The sequence below is a fragment of the Equus quagga genome, unplaced genomic scaffold (genome assembly GCF_021613505.1).
Source record: "Equus quagga isolate Etosha38 unplaced genomic scaffold, UCLA_HA_Equagga_1.0 630_RagTag, whole genome shotgun sequence".
Lineage (NCBI taxonomy): Eukaryota > Metazoa > Chordata > Mammalia > Perissodactyla > Equidae > Equus > Equus quagga.
Genome location: NW_025800424.1, coordinates 1 through 18,699, shown reverse-complemented (window position 1 = coordinate 18,699; position 18,699 = coordinate 1). Strand labels below are relative to the sequence as shown.

General features: G+C 46.7%; 1 protein-coding gene across 1 annotated transcript; it reads right to left on the bottom strand.

The window, feature by feature from the left end:
• Positions 1–8,911: 8,911 nt before the first annotated feature.
• Positions 8,912–17,923, bottom strand: LOC124234009 (pepsin A-like). Its single transcript, XM_046651267.1, has 9 exons — positions 17,868–17,923; positions 17,269–17,428; positions 15,128–15,245; positions 14,166–14,284; positions 13,267–13,466; positions 11,591–11,707; positions 10,320–10,464; positions 10,129–10,227; positions 8,912–9,061 (listed from the first exon to the last, which is right to left on the bottom strand). The coding sequence occupies exons 1-9, from the start codon at positions 17,921–17,923 to the stop codon at positions 8,912–8,914; spliced, it is 1,164 nt and encodes a 387-aa protein (XP_046507223.1).
• Positions 17,924–18,699: the final 776 nt, after the last annotated feature.

Here is an 18,699-nt window from a genome sequence, read left to right as displayed (position 1 = left end):
TTTCTATACTCTAATAATGAACCAGCAGAAAGAGAACTCCAGAATACAATCCATTTTACAATGGCAAAAGAAAAGAATAAAATATCTAGGAATAAATTTAACGAAGAAGGTGAAAGACCCATACACTGAAAATTATAAGATTTTGGCTTTTATTATGACTCTCGTATTCCGTTATATATCACATCTTTGTCCATTTATCACTTGATGGGCACTTGGGTTACTTCCACGTCTTGGCTATTGTGAATAATGCTGCAATGAACATAGGAGTGATTAAGTCTCTCTGAGTTGTTGATTCCAAGCTTATTGGATAAATACCCTGTAGTAGGATAGTTGGGTCATATGGTATTTCTATTTTTAGCTTTTTGAGAAATCTGCTTGATGTTTTCTATAGTGGCTGCACCAGTTTGCACTCCCACCAGTAGCGTGAGAGGGTTCCCTTTACTCCACACCCTCTCCAACATTTCTTATTTTTTGTCCTGGTAATTATAGCCATTCTAACAGATTTAAAGTGGTATCTCATTGTAATTTGATTTGCATTTCCATAATGACCAGTGATGCTGAACATCTTTTCATGTGCCTGGTGGACACCTGTGTATCTTGTTTGGAAAAATGTCCCTTAATGTCCTCTGCCCATTTTGTGATTGAGTTGTTTGTGTTTTTTGTTTTTGAGTTCTATGAGTTCTTTTGGAGATTAACCCCTTGTCTGATATACCGTTTGGAAATATTTTCTCCCGGTTGGTGGTTTGTCTTTTCATTTTGCTCATGGTTTCCTTTGCCTTGCAGAAGTGTTTTAGTCTAATGTAGTCCCATTTGTTTATTTTTTCTTTTGTTTCCCATGCTTCAGTAGACATGCTATTCCAAAAGATGCTGCTAAGACTGATGTCAAAGAGCGTACTGTTTTACATTTTCTTCTAGGAGTGTTGTGGTTTCAGGGCTTACCTTCCAGTCTTTAATCCATTGTGAGTTAGTTTTTGTGTACAGCATAAGATAATGGCCAACTTGCATTCTTTTGCATGAGGCTGTCCAGTTTTCCCAACACCATTTATTGAAGAGTCTTTCCTTGCTCTCTTGTATGTTCTTTGCTCCTTTGTCAAAGATTAGCTGTGCTCAGAAGTGTGCTTTTATTTCTGAGCTTTGATTATGTTCCATTGAACTGCGTGTCTGTTTTTGTGCCAGTATCATGCCGTTTTGAATACTATGCTTTTGTAGTATATTTTGAAGTCAAGGTTCTGATACATCAAGCCTTGTTCTTTTTTTCTCAGGATTGCTTTGGCTCTTCTGGGTCATTTGTTGTTCCACTTGAATTTTAGAATTCTATCTTCTATTTCCCTGAACAATGTCATTGGGATTCTGACTGAGACTGCAGTGAGTCTGTAGATTGCTTTAGGCAGTACGGACATCTTAACTCTATTTATTCTTCCAATCCATGTGTAGGGATATCTTTCCATTTCTGTATGTCATCATCGACTTCTTTCCATAATGTCTTATAGTTTTCAGTGTATAGCTTTTTCATCTCCTTGGTTAAATTTATTCCTAGATATTTTATTCTTTTTCTTATTATTGGAAAAGGGATTGCATACTTGAGATCTCTTTCTCCTAGTTTGTTATTAGCGTATACAATGTAACTGATTTTTATAAGTTGATTTTGTACCCTGCCACATTGCTGTTGTTGATTATTTCTAATCATTTTCTGATAGACTCTTTAGGATTTTCTATTCAAAAAATTATGTCACCTGCAAACAATGACAGTTTCACTTCTTCCTTTCCAAGCTGGATACCGTTTATTTCTTTTTCTTGCCTAATCACTCTTGCCAAAACCTCCAGTCCTATGTTGAATAGGAGGGGTGAGAGTGGGCACCCTTGTCTTGTTCTTGTTCTCAGTGGGATGGCTTCAGTTTCCCCCTGAGTATGATGTTGGCCGTGGGTTTGTCATCTATGGCCTTTATTAAGTTTAGGTAATTTCCTTCTATACCCATTTTCTTGAGAGTTTTTATCATATATGGATATTGATTCTTCTCAAATGCTTTCTATGCACCTGTGGAGACGATCATGTGATTTTTTTGGCTCATGTTTTTATGTGGTGTATCACATTCATTGGTTTGCAGATGTTGAACCATTCTTGCATCACTGATATAACACTTACTTGATCATGGTGTATGATCCTTTTAATGTATTGCTGTATTTGGTTGGCCAATATTTTTTGAGGATTTTTCCATCTATGTTAATCAGCTATATTGGCTTGTAATTTTCTTTCCTTGTGTTGTCCTTGTTTGGCTTTGGCGTTAGAGTGATGTTAGCCTTGAAAACTGTGTTAGGAAATGTTCCATCTTCTTCAATATTTTGGAGTTGTTTGAGAGGGACAGGTACTAAATCTTCTTTGAATGTTTGGTAGAATTCTCCAGAGAAGCCATCTTGTCCTGGACTTTTATTTTGGGGGAGATTTTTGATTACTGTTTTGATCTGTTTACTTGTGATTGGTTTATTCAGATTCTCTATTTCTTCTTGGTTTGGTTTTGGGAGATTGTGAGTCTAAGAATTTATCCATTTCTTCTAGATCATCCACTTCTTGGCATATAGTTTTTCACAGTATTCTCTTATTATCCCTTGTATTTCTATGATATCTGTTGTGATTTCTCCTCTTTCATTTCTAATTTTATTTATTTGAGTCTTCTCTCTTTTTTTCTTAGTGAGTCAGGCTAAGGGTTTGTCAATTGTGTTCATCTTTCCAAAGAACTAGCTCTTAGTTTCGTTGACCCTTTCTGCTTTTTATTTTGGTTTCCATTTCATTTATTCCTGCTCTAATTTTTATTATTTCCCTCCTTCTGCTGACTTTGGGCTTTGTTTCTTTTTCTTTTCCTAGTTCTGTTAGGTGTTATTTAAGATCGCTTATCTGAAATTTTTCTCGTTTGTTAAGGTGGGCCAGAATTGCTTTGAATTTCGCTCTTAGGACCACTTTTGATGCATCCCATATGAGTTCCTGTGGTGTATTTTCATTTTCAATTGTCTACAGATATTTTTAGATTCATCCTTTAATTGCTTCAATGATCCATTTGTTGTCAGTAGCCTGTTGTTTATTCTCCAAATGTTTGCCACTTTCCCAGCTTTTTCCTTGTTTTTGATTTGCAATTTCATAGCATTATTGCTGGAAGGGATGCTTGATACAATTTCAATCTTCTTAAATTTATTGAGACTTTCCTTCTTTCCCAACATATGGTCTATCTTTGAGAATGTTCCATGTGCACTTGACAAGAATGTGATTTCTGCTGATTTGGGATGAAGGGTTCTATGCATATCTATTAAGTCTGTCTGGTCTAGTTTTTCATTTAATTCCTGTATTCCCTTGTTGACTTTTTGTCTGATTGATCTATCCATTGATGAAGGTGGGGTGTTAAGGTCTTCTACTCTTGCTGTGTTGGTGTTAATATCTCCTTTTAGTTCAACTAATACTTTATATTCTTTGTGTTCCTGGGGTAGATGCATGTGTATTTATAAGTGTTATGTCCTCTTGGTGGAGTGTCCCTTTTATCATTATATACTGCCCTTCTTTGTCTCTCATGGCCTTTTTTATCTTGAAGTCTACTTTGTCTTATAGAAGTATGGCAACACCTGCTTTCTTTTCCTTGCAATTATCTCAGAGTATCGTCTTCCATCTCTTCACTCTGAGCCTGTGTTTGCCTTTGGAGCTGATATCTGTTTCCTGGAGGCAGGATATTGTCAGGTCTTGTCTTTTAATCCTTCCCGCCACTCTGTGTCTTCTGATTGAGTAACTCAATCTATTTACTTTAGAGTGATTGTTGATATATGAGGGCTTGATGCTGCCTTTTTATCGCTTCTTCTCCAGTTGTTCTGTATTTCCTCTGTTTCTATTCCATGTACTTTGGACTACCAATTCAGTTTTGTGGCTCTCCATGATGGTTTTCTCAGTTTTCTCTTTCCTTCACATTTGTGTTTCTGTTCTGATTTTTGGTTTAATGATTACCATGAGGTTTGTATAAAGGATCTCATAGATGAGATAGTCCTCTTTCTGATAGCATCTTATTCCGTTAGTCTAAGCAGTTTCCACCTCCTTCCTCTTCCTAATCTAAGTTATTGTTGTCACAACTTATCCCATTTTGTAGTGTGAGTTTGTGGTTGAAATGAAGTGATTATATTTATTCCTGATGTTTTCCTTCCCCTTATCTTTAATGTTATAATTGTTTGCTAACCTGTTCTGATAGAGAGTTGCTGTTTTCTCATTTTGTCTGCATATTTATCTCCTTGCTCAAGGATTTGTATACCCTTTCTTTTCTTCAGGTATGAGGGCCTTCTTGATGCTATCTTGCAGGGTGGGTCTTGTGGCAATGAATTGCCTCAAGTTTCGTTTATCTTGGAAAGCTTTTATTTCTTCTTAATATCTGAAAGATAGTTTCCTTGAATAGGGTATCATTGCCGGAAAGTTTTGTCTTTCACAAGTTTGAATATATCATTCCATTTTCTCCTAGCCTGGAAGCTTTCTGCTGAAAAATCCACTGAAAGCCTGATACAGGTTTCTTTGTAGGTTATTTTCTGCATACTGTCCTTAATATTTTTTCTTTGTCATTGACTTTTACCAGTTTTCTACTGTATGCCTTGGAGAAGGTCTTTTTACATTGATTTAATTGGGAATTCTATTAGCTTCTTTTACTTGTAATTCCAGCTCTTTCCCCAGGTTTGGGAAGTTCCCAGTTATCATTTCTTTAAAGAAGCTCTCTGCTTCTTTTTCCCTCACTTCTCCCTGGGAATACACTAATCGTGCTGCTGTATTTCCTAATTTGTTGGATTTTTCTCAGAGAATTTCTTCATTTCTTTTTAGTCTTAGTTCTGCCTCCTCCTCCATCTGTATCATTTCGGCATTCTTATCCTCTAATTGCTAATTCTTTCCTCCATAATATCACCTCTGTTATTCAAGGACTCCAGATTTTCCTTTATCTCATCCACTGGGTTTTCCATCTCCAACATTTCTGATTGGTTTATCATTATAGTTTCAATCTCTTTGGGGGAGAATTGCCTCTGTTCACTAATTTTTTTACTGATTTTCTTGAACTGTCTTTCTGATTTCTCTTGTAACATGTTGAGTTTTTTATAATAGTTATTTTGAATTCTCTGTCATTTAGATTGGCAATTTCTGTGTCTGGGTCTTTGTCTTTTTCCTCCTGGTCTTGCATGTTAATATACTTCTTCACACTATTTGATGGGGTGGGTTTGTGCCTTTGCATAATGGTAGTATCTGGTCGAAAGTTACACCTTCTGCAACTGAGGAGGGGCAGGAGTTGTGTATTTTGAGTCTGCCATAATCCTTGTCAGCTGTGTCTCTCTGAGCCTGAGCCACTCCCTGGGATGGTGGTGCCACTGTGGGCTCTCCCACCAGACGAGAAAGAGATCACATGGGGATTCAGCACTGATGCTGCTGGATCTCACAGTCCACTGAGACCTGCTCCCCCTTCAGGGCTGCAGTGGTGCAATGGGCATTGTTGGCAGTCAGGAACATGTTTGTCCAGGCATTCAGATCAGCCACCAGCTCTTCTTAGATTCCACCAGCCATTGTGCTTGGTGGGCAGGGCCTCCCCATTAGGTCCAATCCTGGGCCACGCCTTTAGGACCATGGTGGCACTGTGGGATCCTCCACTGGACAAGAAGGCAATGATATGGGAGCTCAAGGCTGCCACCACCCGTACCCACAGTCATGCCCAGGTGCCTTCCCACCCTCAGGGCTGCAACGGTGCTGGGGGACATCAGCCAGGAGAGGGGTTGCACACATCCAGAGGGCTGCCAGGGGGCTGGGGAGTGCTCAGCCATCTCCACCATCTCCCCAGGGGTAGTCCACTCACCTTCAGACGTATAGCTGCATGGTCACTCAGGTATCCTGATGTGCCATGTGGGTGTCCTCTGCTGATCAATGAATGTCCATTTAGTTGCAGTTTGAGAAGGAGAGACAAGGGGAGCATCCCACTGTGCCATGCTTCTGGTGTCATTCTTGTTTTGCTTTTTTCAACCTAACAAACTCTTCTCAAGATATTTCTCTTCCAAGCACCTGGCAAGCACACTCATTCTTTCCCTTTTACAGCTGTGTAGCAGCTCCTCACAGACATGTCCCATCCCTTGTAGGTGGACATTTGGGTCATTTCAAATCTTCCTCTCATGAAAGATGCTACAAAGAATAACCTCATACTTACATCACTTGCACATGTAAAAGTCTATCTTTAAGAGGAATTCTCAGAAATGAAGTTATTGAGCCAAAATGTATACATATTTCTAACTTTAATGGATATTGCAAAATGGTGCTCCTTAGGGTCTGACCTGGTTTACGCTCCCACCAACAATGTGCGAGACTCTGCAATAGAGAGGGTCTGGTTTTCATAGATGAGTGGAGTAAGAACTGTGAGGTGAAAATAACACTCCCGGACAAGTGTCAATGGAGAGGATGGATGAGCTGAGCTTAGATGCCGAGCTGCTGCAGAAAGGAGAAAGATGAATGGAGAGGAGGCCTGAGACCGTAGAGGTGGAAGGTGAAGCCATCTTACCTTGTGGAGCAAAGTGGGAAGCATCAGAGCAGATATGTTAGCACAGGGTTTTCCAGTCCAAATCACCTGCTGAGTGGGGACCCTTTTTAGATTCTGTCTGGATCCAAGAATCCCAGGGTGAGGGAGTGGAGGAGTGGCTGGGAGGGAGAGGCTGAGCTGCTGCTGCCGGAGTGAGAAGGTGGAAGAAGGAAGGGTGTCCAGCACCAGGAGGACAGGAAGGCTTTGGGAAGACCAGTCTGCATCCCTGGGGCCTCGCACATTACTTGGGGCATTGGAGGTTCTCGGAAAATGTCTGAAACACAAACCCAGCAAAGGAGACACGACACCATGAAATTCCTCCCCCAGAAACCTAAGAAGTCCACCTGTTTGTCCCAGGACCAGATATGACTGGAAGAGTATGTGGGTGGGAGTGGGACCGACTCAACCGTGGTCTTAAGCACGGCCTCAGTCAAATCAGATCCACTCTCTCATCTTATCCCGGTTTTTGCCTTTTAAAAATTCATCTCCAATTCATCAGTCAGTCAACAAATATTTATTGTGTGTCTGCTGTGTGCCAGGACCTGCTCTGTTCCTGCAGCCAAAAGAGTTCAAGGGTCACAGTCCCTGTTCTGGTGGGTCTGAAACACGTGCTCCCATGAAAGCATGATTACTGATGTGCCAAGTGCCATGAAGGAAAGGAGGGCTGGGCTCAGTGAGAGGGTGGGCCAGGGAGGCCTCACAAGGAGGTGACATTTAAGCTGAGATCTGCAGGATGCTAGGCCTTAACGGGTCAAGAAAATGGGAACAGCAACCCGAAGGAAACCGTGTGGGCAGATGTCTGGGGGTGGAGAAGTTTGGGTGTTGGAGGAGGTGGAAGAAGGCCAGTGTGGTGGGAGCTCAGGGTAAGAGTGATCAAGGTGAGGCAGAGAAGCTAAGTTGGGACCAGAGGATGCAGTGGTGGGCAGCCACACCACCAAGGTTGATTGTCTTATTCCAAGTGCCATGGGAAGGTATTAGTTAAAGGATTTAAGCAAGGGAAGGATGTGATCAAATTTATGTTTCAAACAGATTGTTCAGCTGGGGAAAATGGGCCAAACGGGACGTGAGTGACACTTGGAGACCTGGCGCATGCAGCTGTGGACCTGACCCCACCCCTTCTAGACTCCTGACATCTTCTATGGTGTGAGTGATAAATGATAAATTGGGGGATGATGTCACAAGCGTTTCCAAAGCCATCTTGTTCTGGGTACCCCAAAGTCACTCCCTCTCAGCAGGGGCGCCCAGCTGCAGCCCTCAGGCCAGTGTCTCCAGAGGGCAGTCTGGGATCCAGCTGTCAGCAGAGGCAGGAGCTATGGGAATTGTCCCACTGAGCGTGGGTGTCGAGGAGTGCAGGACTGTGATAGGTTTACTAGCAAGTGAGGAACTATGATCCAGGTAAGCCGAGTTACAGTGAACCAGATCACTTTGCAGCAGGACTTCTCAGAGCTTTGCTTGGAAATGAGCCTTGTGAACCTTGAAGAAGGACCTAGAATGCAGCATGCTCCATGCTTATTTGAAATTCTATTTTCCATTGAACATTTTTCTACCAAACTCAGTCTGAGAAACGCTGCTCTAAATAGTTCTTGTTTGCTAATGGGCATGCTCAGTTCCTTCCTCACATCTCACAATGTGCAGGAACTGGAAAACCAGCCTCTTTAATCACTGATGGGGTAACAGCTCAGTTCAGTGTCTTGCATCCCGACTGCTGAGAGGGTCTCCGGTGTTAGTCTGCATCAACCCGTTAACCAGAGACCAGCCTGGTAGATTTTGGGGTGTTAGCTTCTGTCACTTCTCTGGCACATGTCTTCCAGAAAATTCTGCTTGCCTGGCCTACTTAGGAATGTCACCATCAGTGGCCATGTCCCCTGATCTCTTTCCTTTTCTCATTATCTCTTATCGGCTTTGTGAGTAATAACAATTTGCCTCCCTCAACCAAGAACTCAAGGGCTCTATTCTATGAGGAGGCAACGGGCCTGGCATTTCTGGTCCCCACGTCTTAATATCACGCTCACAGTCAGACCTGCTGTTGCCCTTATGTCTTCCTGGCTGTATTATGAAGTGTGTGCTGCCACTGTCTCCGTGTTTGGTGCTGTCCAAGTAGTCATTTCTGCCCCCAGGTCCTGGTGTTCTGACTCTGGTGATGTGAAGGAGAAACATCAACAAAGAGAAGCAACTTCAACAAACATGTTTCAGAAGATTGTGCTTTTATGCTATGCTACTGGAATGAGAGGGAACAGGGCCAAGATTCCACCTCCACGATCCCACAGGAAGAACAATCAGGAGAATTATGCACATCTAGGAGAGGGGAGAACTGAGGCCACATCTTCCAGTAAAGTGGCCGGATAGACTCAGGCTTAGGCCACAGGAGCCAGGCCGATCTGGTTGTTGGCTCTGTCGAAGACGGTAAAGTACTGGCGGATGAAGACGTCACCCAGGATCCAGAGCTCTCCGCTGCTGGTGTCCAGGTCCATGCCTTCAAAGCCACTGATGCAGCTGTCATCCTCCTGCAGAAAAGGAGGATAAAACCAGAGATAGGAAACAGACTAAGTGGTGACAGGTGCTTGGGGATCAGCATCAAGGACCATAGTCCACTACAAGGCACGTGCACGGAGGAGCTTCCTGCCTCGTGTGTGGGGACTCGGCTCTTCTTAGCCTGGGGTCCACGTGTATGAACTGTTCACTACACTTGGTTCCAGGGATGACTAGACATATTCCAGTATCTCTGGCAGATGCACAAACCCTGAAGCCCACATTGGAGCTAGAGGGTTTAGGGGATCTCAGTTGTTGGGAGGATTTTGGGAGCCCTGGTGATACAGCCTTTTCTGATTATTCTAATCCCTTCCAGAGGTGAGCTATCAGTTCTTTTCATTCACTCGGTCACTGGTCCACAACCTCGGCTGCACATTAGAAGCTCTTAGGAAGCTTTGCATCCCACCCCACCAGCCAGGCCTCATCCCCTACTAATTTATCAACATCCCTCAGGCTGTGGCTGGGCATCAGTCCTTCTTGTTGACTAACATGGACCCACTGGGCAAAACGAATATTCCACCTGCGTTATCATAGGAAGAAGAAGTTGGCCTGTGGCTCATTTGGAAAAGATGTGTCACTTGGTAGAGATAGTGGGGGTGTCATAAGCCATGACCCCATGGAAGTTATGATCGCCATTTGCCCAACCCTTTGTAGCGTTGATGTGGTCAATATCACTTGACTACCCTAACCACATTCTGAGTGTGGGGAAAGCCGTAGATCAGATGAGGAAACTGTGGCTGAGAGAGGTTGCAAGTGACTCAGAATCAATGGGCTAGTAATTGAGATCCAGAGTGTGGACTCAGGGGTCCAACTAGAAATCCTCTTTCCATGCCATCACTGTTTGCCTGCCTTTTCCCCTTTGAATGCTCTTTCCAAATTCTCATTCACGCATTGATTTTGAACGTATTCTTCTTCTGGGATGGCTGTCCAGAGCAGATGTCAGTTTCAGCTCGTAGAACTGCACTTTCCCTAGTGCCAATGGGGAGTATGTGGCCACATTCTATGGAGGTGCGTGTAGGTGGGAGACACGGAGCCCACTTACCTCTAGGATGTAGGCACTGGGACTCAGAGGGAACTCAACACCATTGATGGTGAAGACGATGTCAGGCAGGCTGTAGATGGATGAGCAGCTGATCACCGCCTGGAAAGAGCAAGGGTTGGAAGGGATTGCCTTCCTTCTGCATGGCGGTCCCACCGCCTTGGTCTACAATGGGGCAGTGAAGTCCTGCCTACCTCGCCAGAGGAGTCCTCACTGGCTCCGATGTAGCTCTGGATGTTGTCAATGCCAGAAGTTGGGCCAGCCAGCAGAGAGGTGCCGGTGTCAACAATGGCCTGGCAGCCCCCGCTGCAAGCGATGGACTCTCCATTCATGGTGATGCTGAAAGCGAGATGCGAGTAAGGGTCTTTCAGCTGAACCCCCCGGGAGTCATTTCTCCAGGGAGGAACCAAGTCACCCCAGAGGGTCCTTCCCGCCCAACCATTGGCCAATACATGAAATGTCAGCTTCTCTCCTTCACGCCCTCATTCATTCATGCATTCATTTACTCAACAAATCTTTACTGATGCCTACTCTGTGCTAGGCCTGGGAGATGAAATGCCAAACGAGGCAGCCTCACAGTTTTTGGCTGCAGGGAGCTCACAGTCTAGCTAGAAAGATAAGTTAGACCAAGGAAGAGCCGCATGAGCGGGGCACAGGACAGAGGAACAGAAACACAAGCCAGGGTGAGGAGCAACCTAGGAGGGCTTCTCAGGGAATCAGACAGCCCGAGGTGGCCAAGGAGGTGAAGAGCTGGAGGAGGACGTCCCAGGCAGAGGGGAAGGCATGCAAGGAAGGATGAGACAAGAGGAGCAGGGGCAGGAGTGACAGGAACTGAGGAAGTTTTAGCACGGCTGGGGCAGACGTGAGTGGACCCAGTGTCCCAGTTTGCCCAGGACTCTCCTAGTTTTAGAACTGAAAGTCTTGAGTCCCAGGAAACTACTGACACCTGGGCAAACCTGGAGTAAGCCTAGCAGGTCAGTCAGGGGGGGAACAGTGGGGGAACGAGGCTGCACGCATGAGGGGCGGGCCCATAAGTGGAATGGGGATGGAATGGGTTCAAACAAGTTCTCAGGCATTTTGCCCTGTCCCTAGACTGAAACTGACATTTTTCCCAGAATGGGAGGAGAACGTTCCAGGTCACAGGTCCCCTAAATGCCAAGATGTGTGGACTAGTGGGTCCTCCAGCTCTCCCCAGGGACGCTGATGTCCTGTCTCTGTGAGCAGAAGGAAAGTGGCTGCTCATCCTTGCAGAGCATCTGGGGTCCCAGACAGCTCTGCTTCTCAAGTCAGATGATTTTCTTAGATTTCTCTGCCTTGGACAACTTCCACCCTCTACCCCTGGTGCACATTTTCCTATGCTGGCTGTTCCAGGGAGATTCTGAAAGCTCAGTTAACTATTACTCCATAGAGAAATGAGATCTGAGGTCTATCAGGCTAGTGCCCATCCACGGCGATGTGATCTCACCTGTCCACGGTGATCTGCCAGTAAGCCTCTTCAGAAACAGGCACCCAGTTCAGGCTTCCAGAATAGTAAGAGGAATCGATGCCACCGAACATCACCACGCTGCCACTCTCGTCATCGCTGTTGAAAGTGGGGAGAAAAGAAAGGAATTCATTCTTTCATCTGAACATCTGCTGTGTGCATCCTAAGAGTTACCCTTGATTGGGCTCTTGCCTGTGGCAGGAGCCATGCTGAGTGTGACGGACAGGGTTCCTTTAATCCTCACACCAAGGCACATATAGTGGTGACATTTATTATTCTGTCCCCTTTACAGGGAGGAAGCTCAGGCTCAGAGAAATGGGATGACTTGCTCAAGGTCCCACAGTCAGGGGGTGCCAGAACCAAGATTAGAACCCAGGACTTTCTGGTGCCAGAGCGTGTGGTTTCTACCACCTCCTCACTCTCGTTTCCCTGGGGACCTCAAGAGAGATGAATGCGTGACAGTGTTTGGTCTTAAGGACTTGATAGCATAGATGCCTGGTTCTCAGCCAGGGGCACTTTTGCCCCCAGGGGACATTTGCCAATATCTGGGGATATTTTTGATTTTCATGATAAAGTTGGGGTCAGAAGTGCCACTGCTGTCTAGTACGTAGAGTCCAGGCAGGCTGCTAAAGATCCCACAATGCACAGGACAGCCCCGAACAACAAGGAATCATGTCCAAAATGTCCATAGCGCTGAGACTGAGACACCCTGATCTCATTGGGGAGATCAGATGGCCCCCAAGAAGTATCTAAGTTCGCGTAAAGGCGGAGGATGTCTAGGAGACGACGTGACTGTTAAGGGGCCAACAGGATAATAGGGCCCTCCTGTTGTAAATTACTCCTGTTGTAAGTTTCCTACTTGTTACCACAATATTCATTATCTGAATCTCTGCAGCTTCAGGTTTTATAGGGAAGCAAATATTTGTGATAATAAGAAATTAATCATCAAGGACAGGTCACAGATATGACAGTCCCCACTCACCTCACCCCACATCAACTTTCCTGTGAACATCTGACGGTAAGTACAACATGACACAAGGAGTTTACGGTAGAAGACGGAACAACTAAAGAAACATATCAACAACGACAATGGCTTCAAAAGAGAAGGATGAGAGCGTCAGAGGAAAGCTGAGAGTCTCGGGAAACAGACGACACCCTCAGCTATTCCTGTATAACCTCGACTCAACCAAAACCAAACTGGTTTATTCTTTATTCATTCTTAGGATTCACTCATTGTCACAACTGGAACCTAGATCTTGTTAACAAATGACCTAAACTTGCTTTAGTCACTTGGATGTTCCATTGTTTAAGATATAAATCCCCATCAAATATTCTTTTCATTGCTTTGGAATTTTGGCCCCTCTCTTTAGTGTACTCATTTTAAATCGTGGTCTTTTCAGGCCAGCGATGAGGGGACTGCGGCGGGAGGGAAAATGGCTGACATTTGACTTGTGTAAGTCAGGATGACAAAGACTCAGCTGGTAAATGAGATGAATGAAGACGGTTCATCAGAGAGAGATTTGGCCCCATTCTCTCCAAAGGTACAGTTCTCAAGCCTTAGGATTTGACCTTCCAAATCCCATGCTGGCTGAGACCCTCTTTTCCCACCCAGTGCCCTCTTCTGGGCCAGGTGACCGTGACCTCACTGCTGGACTTACGAGCTCAGGTAGACGGAGAAGAGGTCTTGGGAAACCAGACCCTGGTCCCATATGTTGTCAAAGACGGGAGTGGCCCCGGAGGCAGAGATGCTGGGGTAGGCAAGACCCAGGATGCCGTCAAAGGGAGCATAATACAGGAAGGAGCTGGGCTCCGACTCGCTCAGGCCAAAGATCTGGTTGGTGTCCTCGATGCCTCCAACCTGAGTGGGGGGAACCAAGATGTTCACAACCAGCTTGTGTTGACTGAGCACTGCAGGGTGCCAGCCCTCGTTCATCTCATGTAGGATTTGGCTTCCGGGGCATCAGGCTGGTAGGAGGGGAGGGGGATGGTCTCTGGGAATGTTTGTTATTCTGCTGGAAGTAACCTTTGCAGCTGATCTCCAGATGGACACAGTCTGCAACTTGGTGTGAGAATTTGCTGCAGAACAGATGGGGTCTGTGAGTTGCTGTGTGTTCCAGATGTTCGGATGCAAATCAGACCCCAGGCAAATCACAGCCCTTGCCCCCTGCCCCACCCTGGAAGGGGAGGTGCTTTTGAAGCTTCCGTGACTAGAGGGGGTGCTGAAGGTGGGGGGAGGAGAAAGAGGAGGAGGTGCTAAAGGAGAATGGAGCCTTTTCCTATCTTCTCTCCCACAATCCGTAGCACTCAGCTTGGATGGGCTGAGGTTGGCTTATGGCTCCAGGCATCCCACCCCCTTACCCACTACTGTCCCACCTAGAAATGTCTGTGACGTCTTTGCCACTTCTGCATCCCCCTCCTCAAATCAGGTTACTGTAGCGATACTGAAGCCCGTATTGCTTGAATGAGCTGATTATGGGGGTGCACTGTGGCCTCCACGGTCCCCCAAAGCTGGTCCTTGGACTGGGCAGGATGAGTCATTGGGGCAGCAGGTGCTCACCCTGACAGTATCGTATCCGAGGACGCCTGTCATGCTGCCGGTGCCGTAGGTGATGGAGACCGACTCACTAGTGGCCTCGTAGGTAGAGGAATCCTCAGGGTTGAAGCGGTTGTGGTCGGCTGGGAGTACAAGAAGTGACATCATCAACCTCAAAACCTAAGCAAGAATCGGGGCCAGTGATGTCTTTCTGGGGGGGCTGCCTTGGTTTGGGGTGGGGCTTTGGAGGACAAAGGTGCCCTTTCCCCAGATGTTGGAGCCCAAACATCTCCAGGTTCCATTCCTGCCTGGTTGGACTAAGTGGGACCATCTGCCTGGTGGAAGGTCCCCAGCCAACTCCGCGGTCCTCCCAAGGACCCCAGGCAAACACTGAGCAGAGCAGGTCCACGGCTGCCCATGGCAGGAGCCCCTTCACAGTGCACTGTGAACAGTCCATGACACAGCTAAAATGTCACGGTCACAGTGTTACAATGCTTCGGTTCAAGTTATGAAGGGGAGGATTCCAGGGGCTCCTCCTCTGAATCAAAAGTCAGGTTAACATGCTGGAAGAGGAAGGAACTTGAAACACTGTCCGTGAATCCCAATGACAAACTCTCTTTTGTTAGTGAACAGATGGTTTTTTTTTTTTAAAGTGAGTTCATGATTCAGCTGTCATGCTTTTGAGTCACTTTTTCCTAACCTCCCTCTCACTTTGGTCCCCCCTTACTCCCCTGAGCTGTGCTTGTTCAGGAGAGCTGCTCTCTGCCATTGGACTGAATCCCTTGGGGGCAGGGACCATGTGTGATTCACCCTCTGTTCCCAGGGCACCTGAGTCCTTGCTGGGAATATAGGTGCTCGGGAAATGCCTGATAGAGAATTCCAGAGGGACTCCAACAGGCTGGAAATTGCAATTATTTGAAGCCCCTGAGTGTTCAGGGCTCCCAGGTCAGTGGGTGCTGGGGTCCCGGGCAGGGCCAGGCACTCACAGCAGGCGAGACTGGAGCAGTAGACCGAGGGCACCCACAGGTTGGAGGAGCCGGTGTCAAAGATGACAGTGAACTCCTGAGCGGGAGTTCCGATGCTGATGGTGCCGAAGTACTCCTCCTGTGGGGCGGGGACAGCACAGGTCACTCCCCATCCTGGGACCCCCGCCAGGGAGCAGGGCCTTGTGGGGCTTCTCCTCAGCTCCCCACCCTCACTGCTCTCCTTGCCTTTCTCTCCCTGTCCAATGCAGCCATCCTTCAAGGCCCCGCCTGACCTCCCCTCCTCCTTGATGTCTTCCCTGATTCCATCCCTGTTTCCCTCTGACTGTCTCTTCAAAGCACAATCAACACCTAATAAGAATCTGCTGTCCCCTCTTCAGCTCTCCTCCTGAATGTCTTAGTCATCCCATCCTAGAGGACACACCATCTCAGAGGACAGTAGGTAACCTTATAGCACCCAGCAGAGTAAATGCTCAAAGGTGCATTCAGTAAATGGTTGGTCAGGAGATAAAGAAGTCCTCTAAAGCTGGAAACCCCTGGAGATGTCTTGTTCCTAAATCGAGGTGTGTACAGCGTGTTTTGAGGAAGGGCGTGGTCAGGATTTTTATTCTTAGCAGCAGCCCTGTTTCCCTTGCTGGAAGTTCTAGCCACACTGGTCTGGCTCTTCTTTGTTGATGACAAGCTCATTCCCATCCCAGGGACTTGCCCGTGCTATTCCTGTGCTAAGAAAATGTTTCTTCTGGATCTTTCCTTGGTCTGCTCCTTCTGCTCAATCATTCAGAGCTCTAGTCACACATCACCTGCACCAAGAGGCCCTCCCTGACAACTTCATCTAAGTTTGCCCTTCCCCCATTCTTCTTCTTCCCATTACTCTAATTAATTAGCTTTTCTTTTCATCAAATGTCATTATGTGACGTTATCTTGCATACTATTTATTTGTCACCTATTTGCCTTCTCCTCTGGAGTAAAACTCCAGCAACTTTGTTTCTTCATCACTGTTTTCTCAGCTCCATGCACAGAGCCTCTGCCACATAGTAGATGCTTCATAAATATTTGTTAACTGAATAAATGGGCTGACTTTACCAAGCTCTTACCAAGACCCAGGTGCTGTGCTAAGCCTCCAAAGAAACATTATCGTGTCAATTACTTGCAACAACCCTCTAGTGGTACATATTCATGGCTGTTTCACTGATGAAGAAACTGAGGCTTGATCAGAGAATTTAAATGACTTGTCCAATGTCGCATGGCTCAGAACCATTTAGCTCAGATTTGCACCAGGTCTGGCAGATTTCACAGGCTGAGGTCATAACCACAGGCAACATTCCTTCCTATCGTTGGCCCTGTGCCCTCACACAGGAGAGACACAATATCTACAGAAGGGCAGGCCATTGCCATTGCTCTCTAAATAGAACAATGAGAGATCATCCTGAAACTCCACACTGATCACGGCAACCCTTCTGGTTAAGAAGATTCAGTGGCCATGAGGACACATGCCCTCATCAGAGATTCTGGTCTGGCTCTAGCCACCAACCCCACAGTCCTCACTCTGCTCCTCCCTCCCTCTCTGCTCTCCATGAACACTAGCTCCTTTCCTCAAATGCACTCTGCTCTCTGCTGTCCCAGGGTCAGGCACAAGCCATCCCGCTCTTGGGGACAATCTCTTGCCCTCTCTGACCTCCACTTCTCCTTCATTGACCAGGGGAGGTGTCCTTGCCTGCTACCTGCCAGCCTCTCACATTGTCACCTATACTGCATAGCCCTTGGTCTGTTTGTACTTTTCACTGATGGTTAGGCTCAATGATGATTGTCTCTCCCTACTAGACTGTGAGCCTCATGAGGGCAGGGGCTGTGCCTGGTTTTCTATCCTGCTGCTTCCCCCAGGTCCAGTACAATCCTGGGCACATAAGGTGGTGCTCTGCATACATAAACACCGAATGAATGAATGAATGAATGAACAAAAGAATGAGAGCAACATCTCTGATGTGACTTTTCCTGTGCCTCTGAGATCCAAGGATCAGACACCTGGGTCACTGCCTCAGGGCTTAGAGCACTGCTCCACCTTCCAAGACCCCTGGGAACCCCTCTTTCCTCCAGGCCAAGTCCTCAGTGCCAGGCCCCACCGCCCTGCATGGCCCTGCACTCACATCCATGTAGTTCTCCAGGCCCTCTGTGGCTGCCAAGGTGGCGGCCTCCTTGGGGAAGTACTTGCTGGCTGGGTTGCGGGGATGCTGCTTGAGGAAGTCCGCCAGCAGGCCATTCTCGCGCAGGTTCTGCCTCAAGGACTTCTTTTTGACAAGCGGAACCCTGTGGCAGAGCATTTGCAAACGGGATGGTTGGAGGAGAAATTGTAATTGGGGGAAGGAGTCTGCTCAGGGGTGCTGTGGAAGGCAGGGAAGGTCAAGGAGGCTGATTCCAGAGAGGCAGAAGGAAGGAAGTCAAGAGAGGAGATGCTCCCATTTTTTCTCCACAAATGAAGAGAGGTTCAGTGGTTCCCCAAAGTCGCCTGGCCCAGTGATGGAGCTGGGTACGAAACGCAGGCTGGACTTGAGGGCCAGGTCTGTTTCCCCAGAAGGACAGAGAGAAACAAGAAAAGAGACTCAACACAGTGGAAGAGAGTGAGGAGTTGTATGAAGGAAGAAAGGAAGAAGAAAACTTGGGGAGGAAAGGAAGACAGGGTGACAGGCAGTGAAGGGAAGCAGCCCCTTGGAAGCTGTTCTTCGTGCCACCTGTCCCCCAGACTCACTTGTAGATAAGGCACTCAGAGAGTGCCACCAAGCTGAGCAGCAGCAGCCACTTCATGGTTCTTCCTGGGTCCCAAGTCTCCAGAGGGGAAGAAGGGTGGAAGGCGTACAGCAGAGGCAGGAGCTGCTCCTTATATACAGCGCAAGTCCTGGGGAACCTGCCTTATCAGCCTCCAAACGTCACCCATTCTCCTAGCCCCAAACACAAAGCTTCCTGATACGATTGTCCCTGCCCCTGTGCCATGTTCTGAGAAGTTTCCATTTGGGCAGTTTTCCATTCTAACCACATCCCACGATTAGGATGAACTTGCATAGCGTGAGCCATGGAGTGGTGGCTTGTTTCTCAAATAAGGAAAAGGGCCTGCATGGAAACTTGACAAGCAGAATATCTTGACAAAATTGTTGTAATGTGCACTTAACATTGAACAGATGTCAAAGGAGTTCAATGTACCCCGATTTCTCCCACTGGGACAGATGGCTGGGATTCTTGGAGAACCAACCCCACTTAGCGATGGGCCATGTTCCTGAAGCTGCTAACACGGACCACATTTGTAGGTCAGTGGTTAGGGATCAGGACACATTTCCCCACAGAAATATCATTTTGTGGGTTGTTGGTTGTCTAACTAGCCTACGGGCCTTATTATGCTCTTGCATAATATATTGTGCTCATGGCAATGGAGCCGAGACTCAGGATAGTGATGTGTGCAGTACAGAGGAAGAGGAGGGAGTGAAGCAAGTGGAAGAATGATGCCTTCCTTTCTTGGAGGAAGCACACTTGAAAGAGGCCAGATTTGTCTTTGGAATCTGTGCCCCTCACTTTTGCACCCCTTCTCT

Excerpts from the sequence above, each read along its gene's own strand:
- LOC124234009 (XM_046651267.1), bottom strand. The coding sequence starts at position 17,923 with ATGAAGTGGCTGCTGCTGCTCAGCTTGGTGGCACTCTCTGAGTGCCTT. Across the intron at positions 14,285-15,127 it reads CTGCTCCAGTCTCGCCTGCT|CCGACCACAACCGCTTCAAC; the intron begins GTGAGTGCCTGG and ends TTGTACTCCCAG. Across the intron at positions 9,062-10,128 it reads CCAGTGCCTACATCCTAGAG|GAGGATGACAGCTGCATCAG; the intron begins GTAAGTGGGCTC and ends CCTTTTCTGCAG.